Source organism: Solanum pennellii, chromosome 2 (genome assembly GCF_001406875.1).
Source record: "Solanum pennellii chromosome 2, SPENNV200".
Taxonomy (NCBI): domain Eukaryota; kingdom Viridiplantae; phylum Streptophyta; class Magnoliopsida; order Solanales; family Solanaceae; genus Solanum; species Solanum pennellii.
This window is the reverse complement of record NC_028638.1, coordinates 38,710,169-38,728,523: the sequence shown is the minus strand read 5'-3', so window position 1 is coordinate 38,728,523 and position 18,355 is coordinate 38,710,169. Positions and strand designations below refer to the sequence as shown.

General features: G+C 28.1%; 1 protein-coding gene across 4 annotated transcripts; it reads left to right on the top strand.

Moving 5' to 3' along the window:
• The first annotated feature begins 13,677 nt into the window (after nucleotides 1–13,677).
• On the top strand, nucleotides 13,678–16,217 carry LOC107009543 (probable N-acetyltransferase HLS1). Of its 4 annotated transcripts, none has more exons than XM_027914396.1 (4): nucleotides 13,678–13,749; nucleotides 13,941–14,131; nucleotides 14,212–14,405; nucleotides 14,961–16,217. In XM_027914396.1, exons 2-4 carry the CDS (start codon nucleotides 13,946–13,948, stop codon nucleotides 15,820–15,822), a joined length of 1,242 nt encoding a protein of 413 aa, XP_027770197.1. In that variant the 5' UTR covers nucleotides 13,678–13,749; nucleotides 13,941–13,945; the 3' UTR covers nucleotides 15,823–16,217. The 4 variants fall into 4 exon arrangements, with proteins under 4 accessions (XP_027770197.1, XP_015064373.1, XP_027770195.1 ...); XM_015208887.2 differs by having other exon boundaries at nucleotides 13,747–13,834; XM_027914395.1 differs by lacking the exon at nucleotides 13,678–13,749 and adding an exon at nucleotides 13,757–13,858.
• The last annotated feature ends 2,138 nt before the right edge of the window (nucleotides 16,218–18,355 follow it).

The window sequence follows — 18,355 nt, the reverse complement described above, 5'->3', positions numbered from 1 at the left end:
AGAATTCTATTTATCCTAGGTTACTTCTTTTATTTTTTGAATTCTATTTTGACTTGGACTCCTCCTGCCGCTTTCCTTTCTTTTATATGATTCTAACATTTATATTCTGACTTTTTTGTGATTTTAGACTCATTCTTCAAATCAAACTTCTTGATTCTTTTGTGTTTATAGTTGAACTCCAACGGTTTTATTCACAAGTCACTTGAAGAGTTTTACTTCAAGTGAGATTCCTTCTTTAATTCAAACTCGATGATTCTTTCTCTTTCATTCACTCGATGTTAATTTACTTGAGATTTATCACAAAACTAACTTCATCCATTCCTTGATTTTTCAATTCACTTGTCTTTATTCATTATAAGAGCTTGCCCCAAATTTAACTACAATGTATTTTTGGACCGTATTGACTGATGTACTTCATCTTTCTTTCTAAATCATCAAAACTGCATAAATCCCGATAAGAAGACATAACAATTACAACTTATTAAAGACATAATTATAGATATGAGAGTGTGGAGGTCACAAATTAAGATATCAGACAGTGAATTGTTGTTTCTCATAGTCTTATTCTTGTTATATATTTGAGCTCGAAGCCCAAAGGGCAAAAAAAAAGTCAAAAATTTCAAAGGAGTACGACTTTTTTTTTTTAAATCAAAAGGGCTAAATCGCTACATCAGAAGCGATTATGTTTTCACTAAAAGCTCAAAATTGCTGACCTACCAGCGATATTGGCTAAATTTTTTTTCCAAAGAAAATCGCTGCATGGGTAGCATTTTGGCAATTCTTTTTATAAAAATAAAATCGCTTTGACTGTAGCGTTTTCATTTTAAAAATTATTTTTTTTAATACCGCTGCCTAGGCAGCGATTTAAGTGGGAAATTTTTATATTTGTTGCATTTTTTTTCTTTCTTTCTTTTTAAAAATCTTGGCAGCTATTTTATTTAAATAACTTTTATTAAAATATTGCTGCCAATTATTTTTAAAAAGTTTGTATTAAATGTTGGTGAATTAATTTTAAAAAATAATTATACAATTTTTTTAAAAAAATTAGCACTCATTTATTTTTTTTTAAAAAAAATTCCACCAAGCATCGACTTTTTATTTTAAAAAATCACGAAAATAGGTGCCAAGAAATTTTTTTCACTAAAATGCTGTTTTTTAATTTTTTTAACATATAAATGCTGCAATTGCAGTGATTTAAAAATTGTAATGCGATTTTTAGTTTGATCAAAATCAAAAAAGAAAAATCACCAACATTTAATACGATTTTAAAAAAATAATAATTGGCAACGATATTCTCAAAAAGGAAAATTTACTAGAAGCGATTTTTTTAATTAAAAAGAAAAAAACTTTTTTTATAAAAATGCTGATTTTAATTATTTTTTAAAAAATTCACCAACATTAAATAATTTTTTTAAAAATAATTGGCAGCTATAATTTTTTAAAAATATTGTACTACAATAGCTGCCAAGGCAGTGATGGCAGTGATCTTAAAAGAAAAAAAAAGTTCCACAGAAATCGCTGTTGAGACAGCGATTTTCCAAAAAAAAAAATCTAATAAAATCGCTGCCTGATTTTTTTATTTTTTATTTTTAAAAAAAGATAAAAGATTTGAACAAAATCGCTGCGTCAATAGCGATTTTGCCCTTTTGATTAAAAAAAAAATTGATATACCCCTTTAAAATTTTTGATAATTTTTTTACCCTATAAACTTCGAATTCTTATATATTTCTATCATGTGTGTTTCTTGTGCTTAGTTATTACATTATATTGTTATTGCTCTTTTAATTAGCTGCTATACTTTTCTCCACTATCGTTCTTTACCCTCTTCTAGACTTAATTTAAGCAATTGTATTTGAGATAAGGATCTTTTAATTTAATTAATTATATTTGAGACAAAGGTCTTTATAAAACAATCTCTTTTATCTTATTCTTTCTCAAAATTCACTTTACTTAGTGAAATTTGTGAGAAAGTTGTATATTATGAGGTTACATATATTATAAGTTAAAGTTGGCACATACATAAACTTTAAACTAAAGTAGGAGAATTTGGGTAAGGTAAGACCGTATCCAAGTGTTCGACACATGGCATACATGAGGGCAGAAGTACTAAAGAAAGGCCAAAATTAGAAAAGACAGGTCCATGTATATATTGTCTCCTCAATTATAATATAGTACAAAACATATCCTTACTATATCTATCCATCTTATGTTTCTCTCTTTATATTTTCTTTCTTCTGCCACTCAAAACCTGTACGTTATGGACATTTGCCTAGTCATTTTTGTGTTACAAATCAACTTTTTTTTTTTTGGGGGGGTGAAGAATTAAATGAAAAGATTATCTTTGTCTACCTGCAAAATGATTAAAACTCTTTTTTCATTAACTTTTGTGTTGTCCAAAGGTCACGTCTGTTATTCTACGGGTTCCTAATGTAATATGGTGTGTAATTATTGAGCTAATGTTAGGTGGGAGGTTCGAAAATAGATTTTGGAGTCAAAAGATTTCGAAAAAGACAAAAAAAAAATTGTATTACTTGGAGTGTAAGTTTAATTATGGATGAAGCGAAAACTCATATTCAAGTGTTTTTTGTGATAAGAATGTGTTGACGAAAATATAATCTCAATTACTGAATAGAATTAGTTTTTCTTTTAATCTATATAATTAAGGCATAATTCATAAATATGCCCTTTAACTTGACTTCAAATCACATTGATGCCCTTAAACTTTGGGTGTGCACAAGTAGACACTTAAACTTGTATAAAATTGAACAAATAGACACACATGTCCTACATGTCATTTTTTGTTCTACGTGGTGTCCTACGTGTATTTTGCCATGTAGGACTAATCTATTTATTTATTTAAAAGTTGGATAGTTAAAATGTTTGTTTGTGCATTATGAAAGTTGGAGGTTAAAATTAAAATTTGAAGCCAAGAATAGGATTTAATATATGTATTATGCCCATAATTAATATGACATTTGAAAGTTTAAACAATTTTTGAAGATTCAATTTTTTTTTTTTAAGTGGCTAACTAATTAATATGAACAGAGGATAAAAGAGTAAAATTAATTAATTTATTAATAATTTTTTAATTATCATATAAAATAGAAAATGTCAATCTAATATTGAACGGAGGAAATATTAAGCTCTCTTGTTGTACTTTGGGGTTCTCAAATACCCATTTGACCAGACAGATCTAGCAGTGTTTGCGGGGATGGATCAATGGAAGGATTCAGTGACAAAAGACTGACTACATAATAGTCCAAAAACTAAATGGTCAACACCTATATATGTGTTCCACCAAGTTATGTATATAATATATTGATATTGTTATTATATTATTATGGAAAAATGCGCAAGTATCCACTCAATCTATGCTCGAAATTCCAGACACACACTTATATTATATTAAGGTTCTATTACCCCCTGAACTTATTTTATAAGTAATTTTCTACCCCTTTTAGGCCTACGTGGCACTAGTTTGAAAGAAAAAGTCAACCAGTGTTGGGCCCACAAGATAGTGCCACGTAAGTCGAAAAGGGGTAGAAAATTATTAATAAAATAAGTTCAGGAGGTAATAGAACCTTAGTATAGTATAAGTGTGTCTCTGAGATTTTGGGCATAGGTTGAGGGAGTACTTGTGCATTTAATACTTAGAGGAAAGATCAATATATTCATCTATAATAGTTAAATCTTGTAACTAGTATATATAAGTAAATAATATCACCTAGCTAGTTATATAAACTTGTTCGGACCTTGATTTAATCATCTTTGGTTCGTGGTACGAATTTCGCTATGACATAAAACTCTTGGAAAAATTATCAATTTATATTTGAAATCTTGATTAAATTAGACAATATCTGTATTAAAATTTGATGAACAATCTGTTTGTAAGTTTTTTTATTGATAGAAACAAAATTTAATTAGTTATAGTTTGACATGGACAATAATATGCACACTATTTACCCATAATTGCAATATACATTTCCAGCACAAAAAAATAGTAAGTACTGTAATTGTGAATATGTTGCCTATATTCTCTTTTATATAAAAGTAAAGTTTTTTTAATTACTATTATAAATGGTGATGCTAATTAATGATGATTAGGTGGCCCTAGTTTGCTTAAATTACGATAACAACTATTAGACACATAATCTAACATTTTGTTTTTTGGGTATATGATAATTCGATCCGTTGTCGGCATAACCTTTTTTATTTGAAATTTGTTAGGATATTAAACCAAAATAATCATATGTTTAATGGTATTTATCATACATTAACACCATTTCGATAATTTCATCATTATTTGATCCTGGCATGCTCATCTTTCATAATAATTAATCCTTGACTTATAGGAGCACTACCTCCATACAAAACTTTGTTGTACTCCTCCTGTCCATATATTATATATTATTTTTAGGCTTTGTCTAGTCATAAAAAATGTTTATTTATTTGTTTGAATTATTTTATATTTTATTCTAAAATTAACGTTGGACTGTAAAAAATAAAATTCTAACTTGAGTTTATGTTTAAAGTAAGGTAATGCATAGCCTCCTTACTTTTGCGTATTTCTATTAAGATTTTTTTTATTTCTAATAAAAGACTGTTAGACACTCTGTCTAGTGGTCAATTTGCCTCCAAAAAATAAAGGGAAAAGGGTTAAAATATACCCCTCAACTTGATATACTCCTCGTTATAAAAGTGGCTCATATATACCCTTACTTGTAAACAAATGGCTCACATATACCCTTTTCCTCTAACGGAAAGGAAAAAAAAATTTTAATCTAAATTTTTATTATTTTTTTCTAAAAAATATAATCCCATATGAGTAAATTTAATCCTCGTCAAACAAATTTTTTTTTGACTTTTTTTGTTTCAATGAGTAATTTATAATTATTATTTTGATAATCAAATTTATTTATGTTTCACTAATATTCTTGTAAAACTTATTGTAGATGACCAAATTTTTTCTTCGAATACGAAATTAAATTACAATACACACAAAAAAAATAATTAAATTTTTTTTTCTTTAAACTAAGGAATGAAAGACAAAAACAAAATAAGAATAAGAAACTCAAATAATTATAATAAAAGAAGTCAAAAAATAATTTATGTATGAAAAAAATTAAAATATACCTTGAACTTTGATAGAAGAATCATATATACTCATAAATAATTTTTTTTAAAAAAAATTAGAAGTAATAAATATAAATTTAAAACTAATCTTTTAACTTCCGTTAAATGAAGGGTATATGTGAGCCATTTTGTAACGGCAGGGGTATACGTGAGCCGTTTGTATAACGGTAAGGGCATATATGAGCCACTTTTATAACGAGGGGTATATCAGCTCCAAATGACAAAGTTGAGGGGTATATCAGACCCTTTTCCCAAAAATAAATTGGCTTCTGAAATTGTATTTCAGTATATTGAAGTATGTACATTATTTTAAATATTTTTCGTTAAAGAATTATACCCCAATATAACTCAATCTTCAACTCTAACTCCCATTCACCAATAATTCTAAATAAAATAAAGATTATTTAAAATCTATATATAGTCAAACATCTGTTTAATTTATATTTGGTTTTAAAATAAATGATTATTTACATAACCAACAAGGTATCAATTGTTTTTAAAATTAATTTATCGAAAATACATTTTACTTTTGAAGAAAGATTTTTTTTTTCTTTTTAAAAAATGCTCAAAATATGAACTGAAAAAGTATTTATTTCCCATCGCCTTATGTCAAGAGAAAAAAGAATAAATATTTGGTTTGACTATTTAATTTAATATATCTTCGTATGTCTGCGGTGACACCAAATCTTCATTGTGGTCCATGTCCCCAGACAAAAGAATAACATAACAAAGATCAATAATTGTGCTTAGGTATTTTTATCATCTACTAATTGACTTGATAATAGCACATTGATGATTCAGAAAGATTTAAAATAGTCTATTAAATATATTTTGTTAGTCAAAACTTATAAAGATAATAAAAATATAACATTCTAACTAAAAATAAAATGAAGAAATAAAATCTTTTCACGCTGATACGCGAATATCTCCCTCACTACATTAATATAATTTATCAAAATTTTAACAAATTTTATCAGCTAAATTTGAGAAAAAATCTGAAAAGAAGAAGAAGAAGATTTAACAAAAATCACTAAAAGGTTTCATCAAATCCTAACGGATCATAACACAAAAAATTATATCAGACACGAAAAATAAATTGAAAATAGTATAAGTAGCAATTTAAAAAAATTAGCGTAAAAAATATCAACCCCAAATGTGATTTCCTCCCGCTAATTTTTTATTTTGTTTAAAAATAATTTCTTTCAAAGCTAACAACAAATATATTAAATATTTAATTAAAAAAAATGCTTACGTTTGATGAAATTAAAAAATTAAAACTGCTTAAAAATATATTCTAGAAATTACTCTTTAAAATTGCTTAAAAATATATTGAAGAAATTTCTTTGAACAAAAGGGAATATTTTTTTTATTTTCTCCCTAATTGAATATTGATAAGAAAAAATAGTTAAACCCCAAAAAAGGGAAGAAGAATATCACACGTCTCAAGATTAATTCATTATACTATATGTTCAAATATGCAATTATTTTCTCTTCGATAAATTAGGAATATATTATAATGTCGTCGCATTTTTTTTGTCTCGACCAAAACATTGAACATTTTTAAATTGTAGCTCATATATAGTAAGATTTCAGGTGAACTAATTTTCCAATTAATTAGTAGAACATTATATACTCTTAGAGTATAATTAAATGAAGATTACTTAAAACTAATCAAGATGACATCACGTTAAGTGTAATGACATTAATAATATCATTTTCATGAACAATTAATTGTCGGATATATTCTTTAAAATATGGTACACTCATTGTCATCACCAATATAAAATGTATAATCTTCACTTCTTTTCTTTTCTTTTCTTTTCTAAGCATGTTTATCTCTATATAAATTTTGATACGGGTTAGTTAACTTAGAAATGTAAGAAAAAAGAAATAAAATAATGACATATTTGATTAATTTGGTGTTGGATCTTGTGACATATGAAACATTGACAATCTATACATACATACCAAAATTTTTTATGATGTTAATTAATTTATGAGCCTTAATTGCTAAGAACTCTCGAAGAAATGACAAGCATAGAAAATGGTCAAACATGATTTGTATAGACACTGATCAAGTGGATTAAGTGTAAATTAGAAGATGCCCTTTCAACTATATTTTGTTTCATGCACTTAATAAATTATAAAAACATAGTCAAATGACTAGATGGGATGATTGTTGTAATTTTTTATTATTTTTTTAAATTTATGTAACTATTTTTTTAATATTTACTTGAGTTTATAATTTGAAATTAATGTAGTTAAATAAAGAGTTGTACCTTGTGCATGATGGGTCAACAGGGAAATAAAATTAACAATTTAAGCTATAATAAAGTGTAGACGTTTATCAGTAGTTGAATCTTTTAGTTCTTTTTATTTGGCTGAGTATATTAAAAAAAACTCTAACAGGCTTTGCAAAAATCGAAATTATGTAAGTAATGTAATATAATAATGACTTGTGACTGGGATGAAAGGACAATCAAAATCTAATATAATTAATTTTATGCAAAATCTATTTCCAATATCCAACCTAGGAATAACACTTTAGAATTTTCTTTTTCATTTTCTTGGTTAAAAGCATGACATAGCATAGTAACAATGTTTGGTCCGCAGCTACAAGATTCTTCTTCCCTTTGAACATACGTTTTCATTATATCTACATAAGTTAACTTTTTAGTCTTTCGAAAATGCCCCTTTCCTTACAGTGAAGTGGATGAATGTTTATCTCCCTTGTCTGGAGTCTACACGCTTTGTTCTTCGTTTGTTTGCGCACCAATCTAGGGGCTAAATCCAATTCTCAAGACTTAAGATGCAACAGTGTTTGATCTAGTCGAGATGGTATAATCAACCTCATGTAACTATTTTATTAGTTTGTGGGTTAATCAACGTGCACCTATCATTGTACATGGGAGAATCTTTGGTTCTATCAAACATATAAGTGACGGAGATAACATTTAACTAGTATCAAGTCATGGATTGATTACTTCAATCTTCTTTTTTTTTTGTATTGGTATTCTATAAGTATAACATATAATTGTTAGATATTACGGAGGCTGAGTGAGCACCCTATTTAATCACTGCACCATTTTCTTCTCTCTCATTTGGTCAATACAAATTTACCTGGTACTAATATCTTTACGAGAAATTTTATCATAAGAATTTCCAAAGAAATAACTTAGCAACTACATTTTTAACTCTTTAAGATATTTTAAGCGGTTCAATTCATTCCTTTTAGCTATATAATCATGCGATTTATGAGAATTTAAAAGTATAAAAGAAAATGCTTTTATGTTAAAGTAAGATATTCTAATAAGTGTTTAGTAGAGTTCTGACTCTTTTACTAACCTAAAATTGTTTAAGTCATACAACGTTGTTAAACTATTGTATACTAGGTAATAACTCAAGAGTTAAATTGATGGAGTGATGAAGATTATAATATAGTAGATTTTGAATTGTCATTCAAAGGAACAAGATACTTGTGTCTCGGTCTAAATATTTATTTATTTATTTTAATTCTTAACTATGATTTTTAATATATCCACCAACACTAATTAATCTTATATTATGTTTATCTAAATTAATTGGATCAGTTGGTTTTCGTCATGGAATCTAATGATTTTTAATCACCAGCACCCAATTCTTAAATATTTTTTAATTTACACGAAAGTTCTAGCACAGGAAAAAATACTATTCAATAGTACATGCTTGACAAAGCTTAAATTAATTTATTTTTTTCAAAACTCAATCATCATGTACTTTAGTGTTAATTTTTAATTTGCACAAATAGAAGTGGTACCAACCCTCTGATGTTAAATTTTGTCTTGGTCTAACACTAACTGATATTTTGTAAACAATAATTGTCATTAGTTGATAATGGGCTAAAACTATGTCACCTAATTAGTGTATGAGGTCTATAGAAAAGTTTTATTACAAAGTTTTAGAGTATTTAATTAGCTCTAAGTTTGAAAGTACAATAATTTACACAAAAATGATATAAGAATGATGCTATCAAGACATACAAATACAGTATTTGTGATGGAACTTACTTGGAAAGTCGGATTTCGTTTTCATTATTTAAATTAACTAATTAATTAATTAAATTGAAAAAGAATAAATGGAAGAAGGTCAATTCACTAGTGAAATTGACTTGAGGTCAATTCACTAGTGAAATTGACTTGATTTGGCCGGAAAGGCCGCGAGAATTCTAATTAGTACTTTCTCTATTTCATATTAGTTGTTAAACATCTGAGTCAAGCATTAACAATTTAAAAAAAATTAAAACAAAATTAATAAGTTTGTATTTTAATGTTGCTCGTAAAATTAATTATAATAATTAATATTATTACATTGAAAAAGTTAAAGCTTTAATTAGTAGAAAATACTTTTTATTTATCATTTCTTAAAAAACATGAAAAAGAAAAAAACGTGACATATGGAACTGGAAAATTACAAGTTCCTTCTCAATTTTTTCCTTTCTTTTCTCTTAAAATTAAATATGTTTTTAAACATAGACTCAATTATTTTGTTGTCATTATCAAGCAGAGTACAATTTTAATTAGGGTCTAATTGAAAATATCGTAACCTACAGTATAATATAATAATAAAAGAAGTTGCATCGAAATATATTGGAAGGGGTGCAATTATTTATAAGCAATATTTATTGTGGATTTATTTTTTGGCCATGATCATGACATTTCCATTTAATATGCAATCATTGTCCAGACCGTTTTGTGCGTTGTAATATATTAATTCAATTGTAATATTAGTTTTTTTTTCTCAAAATAAATGTAAAAAGATTGGGAGGGTTACTTTCTAAATATAAAATAAAATCAACAAATAAAAGCAAGTTGGACATAGTCAGCATTTTTGTTTTAATTAGGATTCTCTTTTTCTAATTCAAAGAATCTCAGGTTTGCTTAATGAGACGAATTTAAATCGTGATACATAGTTGAATCAAAATTGAAGGAGCGCTTATTATGGCCCAAAGAGATTTGGAAGGATCATTTCTTGGGTGATTCGAAGAGATTTAGCATTAACTTGAACATAATTATTCATAACTGAACAGTCTACGAAACCTCACCCCAGGGCAAGCCATCCTATAACCTGGGATACTCTCATAATGACTATTGAGAAGATTAATAATCAATCTCGAGCCTTACATCAATATGCTTATAATCAGTCTCAAGTTCAATACTAGAATTACAAATGTACTACTAAATAGCCTTTTCAATTTTAAATTTATAGTCATTTTACATTTAAGTGGTGATTCAACTTTTTGACCTAAAAATCATCCTCTCAGAAGAATAGAAGGAACACATTAGAAGAATCACTCAAGTCATCCTAATATCCTCATTATTTTCTATTCTTAGAATATACTTCATATGTTCGTGATTAGGGTCCATTTGGCCGTAGATTTTCCAAATAATATTTGAAAAAAAATTTGGTAACTAGTGTTTGTCCATACAATTTGTCATTATTTGACAGATATTTTTGGCAAATATCCCAAATTTTCAAATATTAGTTTTTTCTAGTATTTGACCCAAATCTCATTATTGGGATATTTTATAAATTGAAATTTTACTCCAAACTTTTATCTTTTACAAAAACACCCTCTATAGTTGTTTCTTGCATTATATTACATAATTTTTTACGTTAACACCAAAGTAGTGACGAAATATCCAGTGAATGTCAAATGATGATATGGTTATTGATGAAAATGATGAACAATCGATTAAGGATAAAAAAGTCATGTGCTTTGTCTACTTCACAATGTATGGAATTATGCTTGTTGGACTAACTCCAAATTACCACATTGCTCTAGTGTCATGAACACTATTAGTTATTCTTGTAACGAAGATCCAATTGATTTGTAATACAAACTTATGGTTAGTTTTGATAGTTTTTAAAACTTATGGGTATAAATAATATTTTTCTAAAAAAGTGAAATATATTTACCAAACCGGAAAAGGGTCAAAAATATCCTTGAACTATCAAAAATAGCTCAAATATACCCTTGAAGTATATTTCGGCTCAAATATACCCTTATCGTCAAACTATAGGATCAAAAATATCCTTCTCATTAACAGAATCGGTTAAATACAACTTAGATGCCATGTGGATGTCACATGGCATGCCACATAAGCCAATAGAGTTCCACTCATATCACGTAGACCAATAAACTTATCCCTAATATCCCCCAATTTTCTCCATATTCCGTAGAATTTAGAAACGATTTCACTGAAGAACATAGAACCCTTTTTCCTCATTTCTCCATTTCCTTAGAACGATTTCACAAAATACATAAATTCTAAAGGAAAGGGGTTCTATGTTCTTCAATGAAATCGTTTCTAAATTCTAAGGGAAATAGAGAAAATTGGGGGAAATTAGTGGTAAGTTTATTTTATATGTGGCAAGAGTGGAACTCTATTGGCTTATGTAGCATGTCATGTGGTATCCACATGACATCTATGTGGCGTTTAACAGATCTTGTTAATGAGAAGGGTATTTTTGACCCTATATTTTGAGGGGAAGGGTATATTTGAGCCGAAATATAGTTCAAGGGTATATTTGAGCTATTTCGAATAGTTCAAGGGTATTTTTGACCCTTTTCTGTTTACCAAATATTATTGGCAAACACATGGTGAAATTTCACCCAAGTTTTCACACAAATAATATTTGCCAAGAATTTTTAAAAATTTATGGCCAAACGTTAACTTACTTTTCCAGTTTTGAGAAGTCACACGTATTAATTACCTCACATTTTAGTCTTACTACTTTTAGTGTTATGTCCTTTTCTTCTACTATGCGAAAGATCTTGGTGTGTGTGGTTTGGAAGAGGATTTGAGAAGAATGGAAGTGGAATCAGATAAAAGGAATGAAAATATTGTAGGACAAAAGATGGGTGAAAAAAAAATCTCTCATATCACAAATTCACAGTTGCAAATGATGCTCGCAAGCGCAAGCAAAATTAGAAATTTGCAATTTCTACTGTCAACTAACTTAATCATCACAATCGGTATTATTATAAATCATCATTAACACATTACCAATCATCACTTATTTTTCAATTATCACCGTTATTATCACCACTAACATTAACAAACTTCACCATCATTATCAATCGTTATCATCATTACCAGTTACTATAATACTAACTACCTACGTCTTAATTCTTATCACCACCATCATTACCAACCTTAACACCAAACAATTATTGCTATTACCACCATTATTAAACATAAATATTTTATTTTTTAAACTTAAACAATAATTTTATTAAATTAATATACTTTTTTAATATTTGATTAAATTGTAATTTAAAATTGTATGTTTATCATGTCTATAAATAAATTAAATATAGAATTAGAAATTAAAAATCAAATAATTTTAATTAATTAACATTTATATTTAAAATAATATTTAAGTATTTAAATATATATATATACATATAGTATTAAGAATGAAAACATTTTATTTTTTGTAAAAACAAACTAGTACTAATAAACTTTATTGTGAAGGGCAATGATTACAAAATAGGGTCTATCATATTATGGATATTAAAAGTACAGGTGGAACGAAACTCCGCAGCCATTTCTTCCACTTTCTTGATAATCATTACTCAAATTAAATTCTACTTTTGTGAGAATTAATTGCATTAATTAATTCTTTCATTATCATTAGCAGGATCACCACTCACCACTTCCAATGAGAAAGTTGAAGAGTTGCACAAAAGGAATCGAAAGGGACTTGCCAAAAAAAAAACTTATCTAAATTAAGGACTAAATTAATCACTGACAATAAGAAATTAAAGTCACTACCATCCCATCTTAGATTTTTGTTTCTAAAATAGTCGACTGAAAAATTTTCAAGTATTTCACTAAAACTATATTAATGAAACTATTTTCATATTATTCATTAGTTTACTGTTATTTCATTTTGACCTGTATTTGAAATTAATCTTAATTTACTTCACCTGAAATGAAAGGCCTAAGTCATCCGCCATCTCATAGGAGTTTTTAAATGTGTTCCTAACTATATGCTTACAGTTATTTGTAAAATGAGAGACGTGCCGATAACTCAGGGATCGTAAGGAGGGAAAAATTATTATTATTTAAAATTTATGACGATTATATTTTTTAAAAAAAAATTTAATACTTAAAACTATATATCAAATTAATTCAAAATAGACAAATAAAAGCGAATTGAGAAAATAGATTTTACGTTTAATTCATAATTTACTCTTATAAAGGAGTCATTCATTATCCTTCCTTCAATAATAGTTGTACTATCTTGGGATGACTAACAATACTTATCAATTTTATTATATCAATGCATAATTTTATATTTAGTTCATAATTTACCCTTATAATTAATTCTATTATATTTTTCAAGATATTATATTTATTATATTCAAGTAATAATATAATAAAAATAATTTTTTTTATTTACAATTTTTTAAAAAATATATAAAATCTACTATAAATAAGTATTGTTGGACAGAACAAATATTAAATCGTAAATTAGCCATCAAAAAATTTATAGGGAATACGGAGAGAGTGAAGGGCCAAAATGAGTATAAAAGGGAGTGGGCAGCCAATTTATATCGAAAGAAGTAAGGTATTATCCTTGTGAAAAGTATTCAAATTTTGCAAATTATAACCAACTACTCTCTAACGAGACACCCAAAAATATAGAAATAAAGGTTTTTCCTCTGCTACAACGTCACGTAAAATACACCAATCTATTTATCTTTTCTCAAAAGTAAGTAAAGCTGCATTTCTAATTAGTTTACTTTCAAATTTCAATAGGAAAGATGATGGCGTTTAATGAACAAGTGAGAATAGTAATCAGAGAATTCAACGCGAACAAAGATTGCAGACAAGTGGAAGAAGTTGAAAGAAGATGTGAAGTTGGTCCTAGTGGAAAATTATCTCTTTTCACTGACCTTTTAGGTGATCCAGTTTGCAGAGTTCGCCATTCGCCTGCGTATCTCATGCTGGTAAAATCATTTCGAATTTAAATTCGATGAATTCAAGCTTTGAATTTTATTGTGAGTTTTTTGGGTTTGATGATTAATAGGTGGCAGAGATAGTAGTGGGAGAAGAAAACAGGGGAATAGTAGGAATGATAAGAGGTTGTATCAAAAGCGTTACGTGTGGAAAGAGACTGTGGAGGAACAATCACGATTTCCCCAAATTGCCTCATCAACAACACCTCCCTGTTTTCACTAAACTTTCCTATATTTTAGGCCTTCGTGTCTCTCCTCATCACCGGTAACTACTTTTTCTAATTTTATATTTTTCATCATAACTAAGAAAGTATTTTTTTCTTTATATTATAAAATTATATGTATTATACTTGGCTCTCTACATATAATATAATATAATATAGAGTTGTTTATAATATATCATATAAGAAGATTTTTATAATGGTTCAAATTATACCCCTAAAGTTTAATTTATGTATCTTAATTATTATTCAAGAGTGTTAGAATATTAGCTAGTTTGATTTTCTTAAGTTGAACTAATCACATAATTCGAATAATATCATTTAGCATAATGGACCTACACAAAAAATTGGTGCATATAATTGTTGTACCCAGTGCACGTGCATGCTGTATATCTTGCTTTTTATTAATTTTTTTAGCGTTATATACTTAAGATATTTGAAAACATTTTGCAGGTTCTGTTTACTTTGATATGACCATTAAATTCAAAAATTTTCTTTATTTTCTTGACAAATAAATTAAAACATAAAATATTTGTGTATAATGAAACTCAAACAAACAATACGTAACAAATATGTGAATCTTGTTTTTCTTTTTTCAGGAGAAAGGGAATAGGGTTGAAATTGGTACGGAAGATGGAAGAATGGTTCAGAGAAAATGGCGCTGAGTATTCATATATAGCAACTGAAAACGATAACCAAGCTTCTGTAAAACTCTTCACACACAAATGCGGTTACGCCAAGTTCCGTACTCCATCCATTCTGGTGCAACCCGTTTTCGCTCACCGGGTCAAAATCTCAAAATCCGTAACCATTTTCAAACTCACCCCGACTGAAGCCGAAACTCTGTATCGCCATAAATTCTCCACCACAGAGTTTTTCCCAAAAGACATGGATTCAATTCTCAACAATAAACTCAATTTAGGTACTTTTCTAGCAGTTCCAAAAGGTACATTTTCATGTCATTGGCCAGGTATCAACGAGTTCTTAACGAATCCGCCTGAGTCATGGGCTGTACTCAGTGTATGGAACTGTAAGGACGTGTTCAAGCTCGAAGTTCGAGGCGCATCGAGGATGACGAAGGGTTTAGCCAAAACGACCCGTTTAATGGACCGGGCATTTCCATGGCTTAAGGTTCCATCTGTACCCGAAGTTTTCAGGCCTTTTGGGCTTCATTTTATGTATGGGCTTGGCGGGGAAGGCCCATTATCCGTTAAGCTAACTAAGGCACTTTGTGATTTGGCCCATAACTTAGCCGCTGAATCGGGTTGTGAAGTGGTGGTGACGGAAGTAGCAAGCTGCGAACCGCTTAAGTTAGGAATTCCTCACTGGAAAAAACTATCATGCGCCGAGGACTTATGGTGTATTAAACGATTAGGGGAAGACTATAGTGACGGGTCTGTGGGTGACTGGACTAAATCACGGCCTGGTCTTTCTATCTTTGTTGATCCCAGAGAATTTTAAACTCTTTCGATATTCCATCAAGTTTGATATCTACATTATTAAAGTTTGACTAATTAAAATTGTATATGATCTCTGTCCTATTTAAAAAAAACACGGCATACTCATGACTTGAACCTCAGATCGAAAAACAACCTTCATCCACTACTATTACATGTGTAGAGAATTTTAACTTTCAATATATTATATATCTTGTCTTGTAGATTTGGGTAAATATAATTTAGAAGTCAACTTTTTCCTTTTTTTGTATTAGCTTTTTTTGTAGAAGATTTAAAGGTGAAAAGAAACAAAAAAGAGATGGGGTACAAAACTTTTTGATTGTTGTTGTAAAGGGGTTTGTAAATATCCGTTTGTTTCTAGATAATCTTCATATGTTATATTTGGCCATTTGGGATTAATTTGTTGTTGTAAAGGGGTTATTAATTATCCCTTTGTGTCTAGATATATAATCTTCATATGTTATATTTGGCTATTTTGGATTCTAATCTCTTTACTTTGCATTTACCTACTTCTAAATCTAAAAAAATAAGTACCGTAATCGATTGAAAGAACTATTTGTAAATCAATTTCTGAGAATATATATATGCAACCACAAATAAAAACAAAAACCATTGTCTTTTATGTTCAATTCTTTTTTAATTTGTTCTAAGCAATTGATTCACACCCAATAACGTAATCGGTTAATTTTTATAATACTAACTTGATAAAACTAATAAACTAATCATATTTAAGCTTTTTTTTTATTGATATGAATTGTAATCGAATGATTGAGATTTCCTCATTTATTATAGCATTTTAGTTTGAGGTTTGAAATGAAAAAGAATTTATTGCAAGCACAATTCCATGCTAGAAATAGTTCTTCAAAGCACAAATAATGATTACTGAGCTCCACCACAGATACTGGTGAGCTAAGCCCATACTTAACCTAATTTGACATGATATCAGAGCTGAATCCATTTGATGTGAAATCCTCGAAATCATGGATAGTTAAGAATGAAATACCTTCATTCTATGAATATGCACGTAATCAAATTAAATAACGTAATCTCACGTAGAAAAAAGATAATGAATGAAATAGACACTAATTGATTAAGAATAAAAAATCCTAAATTTCTTATTTTAACAATCGAACAAAAAAGATATTTAGTGCGCAAGAGACAATCATTTCATTATGTATACATTTATCATAATAGAAAACAAGGGGCGACTCTACTATGTGGGTTTTTTACTTTGTTCAAAAGAAGTTGGAACTGATATGTTTATCAAGTCTTCATTCAGATATGATATGTCTGTCTTAACTACTTTCATTTGTTTTATTTAGTTTTTCTCTTAAGCCACAGTAACACTTCCTGTTTTCTCGACACAAAAGGAAGTGGGGTATATGATACACTTTTTATATTCAATAATTTAAAAATGACTATTTCTAAAATAATCATCACTACATCTGTGAGTTAGTTAACTGTAACAAACAAATTTATTTTCGTCAGTCATCCTCAAAATAAAAAAGGAAATATTACATAAATTTTAAAGATCGTTCATCCGTTTTATTAACTTCTCACGTGAATAAAAAAGAAGAAGATGATAGCAACAATAGTTTGATATGAAGATGATAACTTAGAGAAATGATTGCGTTGAAATCATTAACGAAAGGTTGTTTCATTTAAATTATTTTTAACAAAAAGTTAAATTTTATTATATGTATTATAATGTTGAATTTTCTTTGACTTTTCATATGCTAAATTATATATTACATTAAAAATATTTAAATTTAGATGATGAACTCAATATTTACGTAATATAGCAATGGGAAGATGGTGATCAAAGATCTTTTGAAATTTCCACTAATTTATTTGTTGTGGTCTCCACTTGCTTAGGAGTTTGTCCTTACATTTATGGAAAACATTCTTTTCATAAGATTACGAACTGATGTTTTATTCCACCACGACTTGTCTAATTATGCCAGTGGGACTCTCCACGCGAGTGTGTTTGGTACGAATGGAAAATATTTTTAAATTTTTTTATATTTGGTTTGCTAAGATGTTTTGAAAAATATTTTTTAAATTAATTTATTTTTTTAAAATTTAAGAAAAATGACTTTTCTTCAAAATTTAAGAAAAACATTTTCCAAAACTCTCTTCCAACCTTTTCTATTCACCCCACCTTACCGGTCCCAAATGCATCCCCCCTACCANTCACCTCTAACCTCGATTTCCCATCCACTTCCTACCACCTCCATCCCAAAAAAAATAATTTGAATTTATTTTTTAAAAATATTTTGAACTTTAAAATTTCATTTTTTTCACCCCTATTCTCGACCCCCTCCCCCCTCCCCCCCAAAATAATAATAATAATAATAATGATATTGTTTTTTAAAAAATTCAACTTTAAATTTTAATTTTTTCACTCCTATCCTCGAACCCCCACTCCCACCACGAAAAAGATTTTAAGTTTGTTTCTTTAAAAAAAATTTAAATTCAAATATTATTTTCTACTCTAATAAAAAATAAAAGATATTTCTCAAAAACATTTTTCATTC

Excerpts from the sequence above, each read along its gene's own strand:
- LOC107009543 (XM_027914396.1), top strand. The coding sequence starts at position 13,946 with ATGATGGCGTTTAATGAACAAGTGAGAATAGTAATCAGAGAATTCAAC. Across the intron at positions 14,132-14,211 it reads CGCCTGCGTATCTCATGCTG|GTGGCAGAGATAGTAGTGGG; the intron begins GTAAAATCATTT and ends GATGATTAATAG. Across the intron at positions 14,406-14,960 it reads CGTGTCTCTCCTCATCACCG|GAGAAAGGGAATAGGGTTGA; the intron begins GTAACTACTTTT and ends TTCTTTTTTCAG.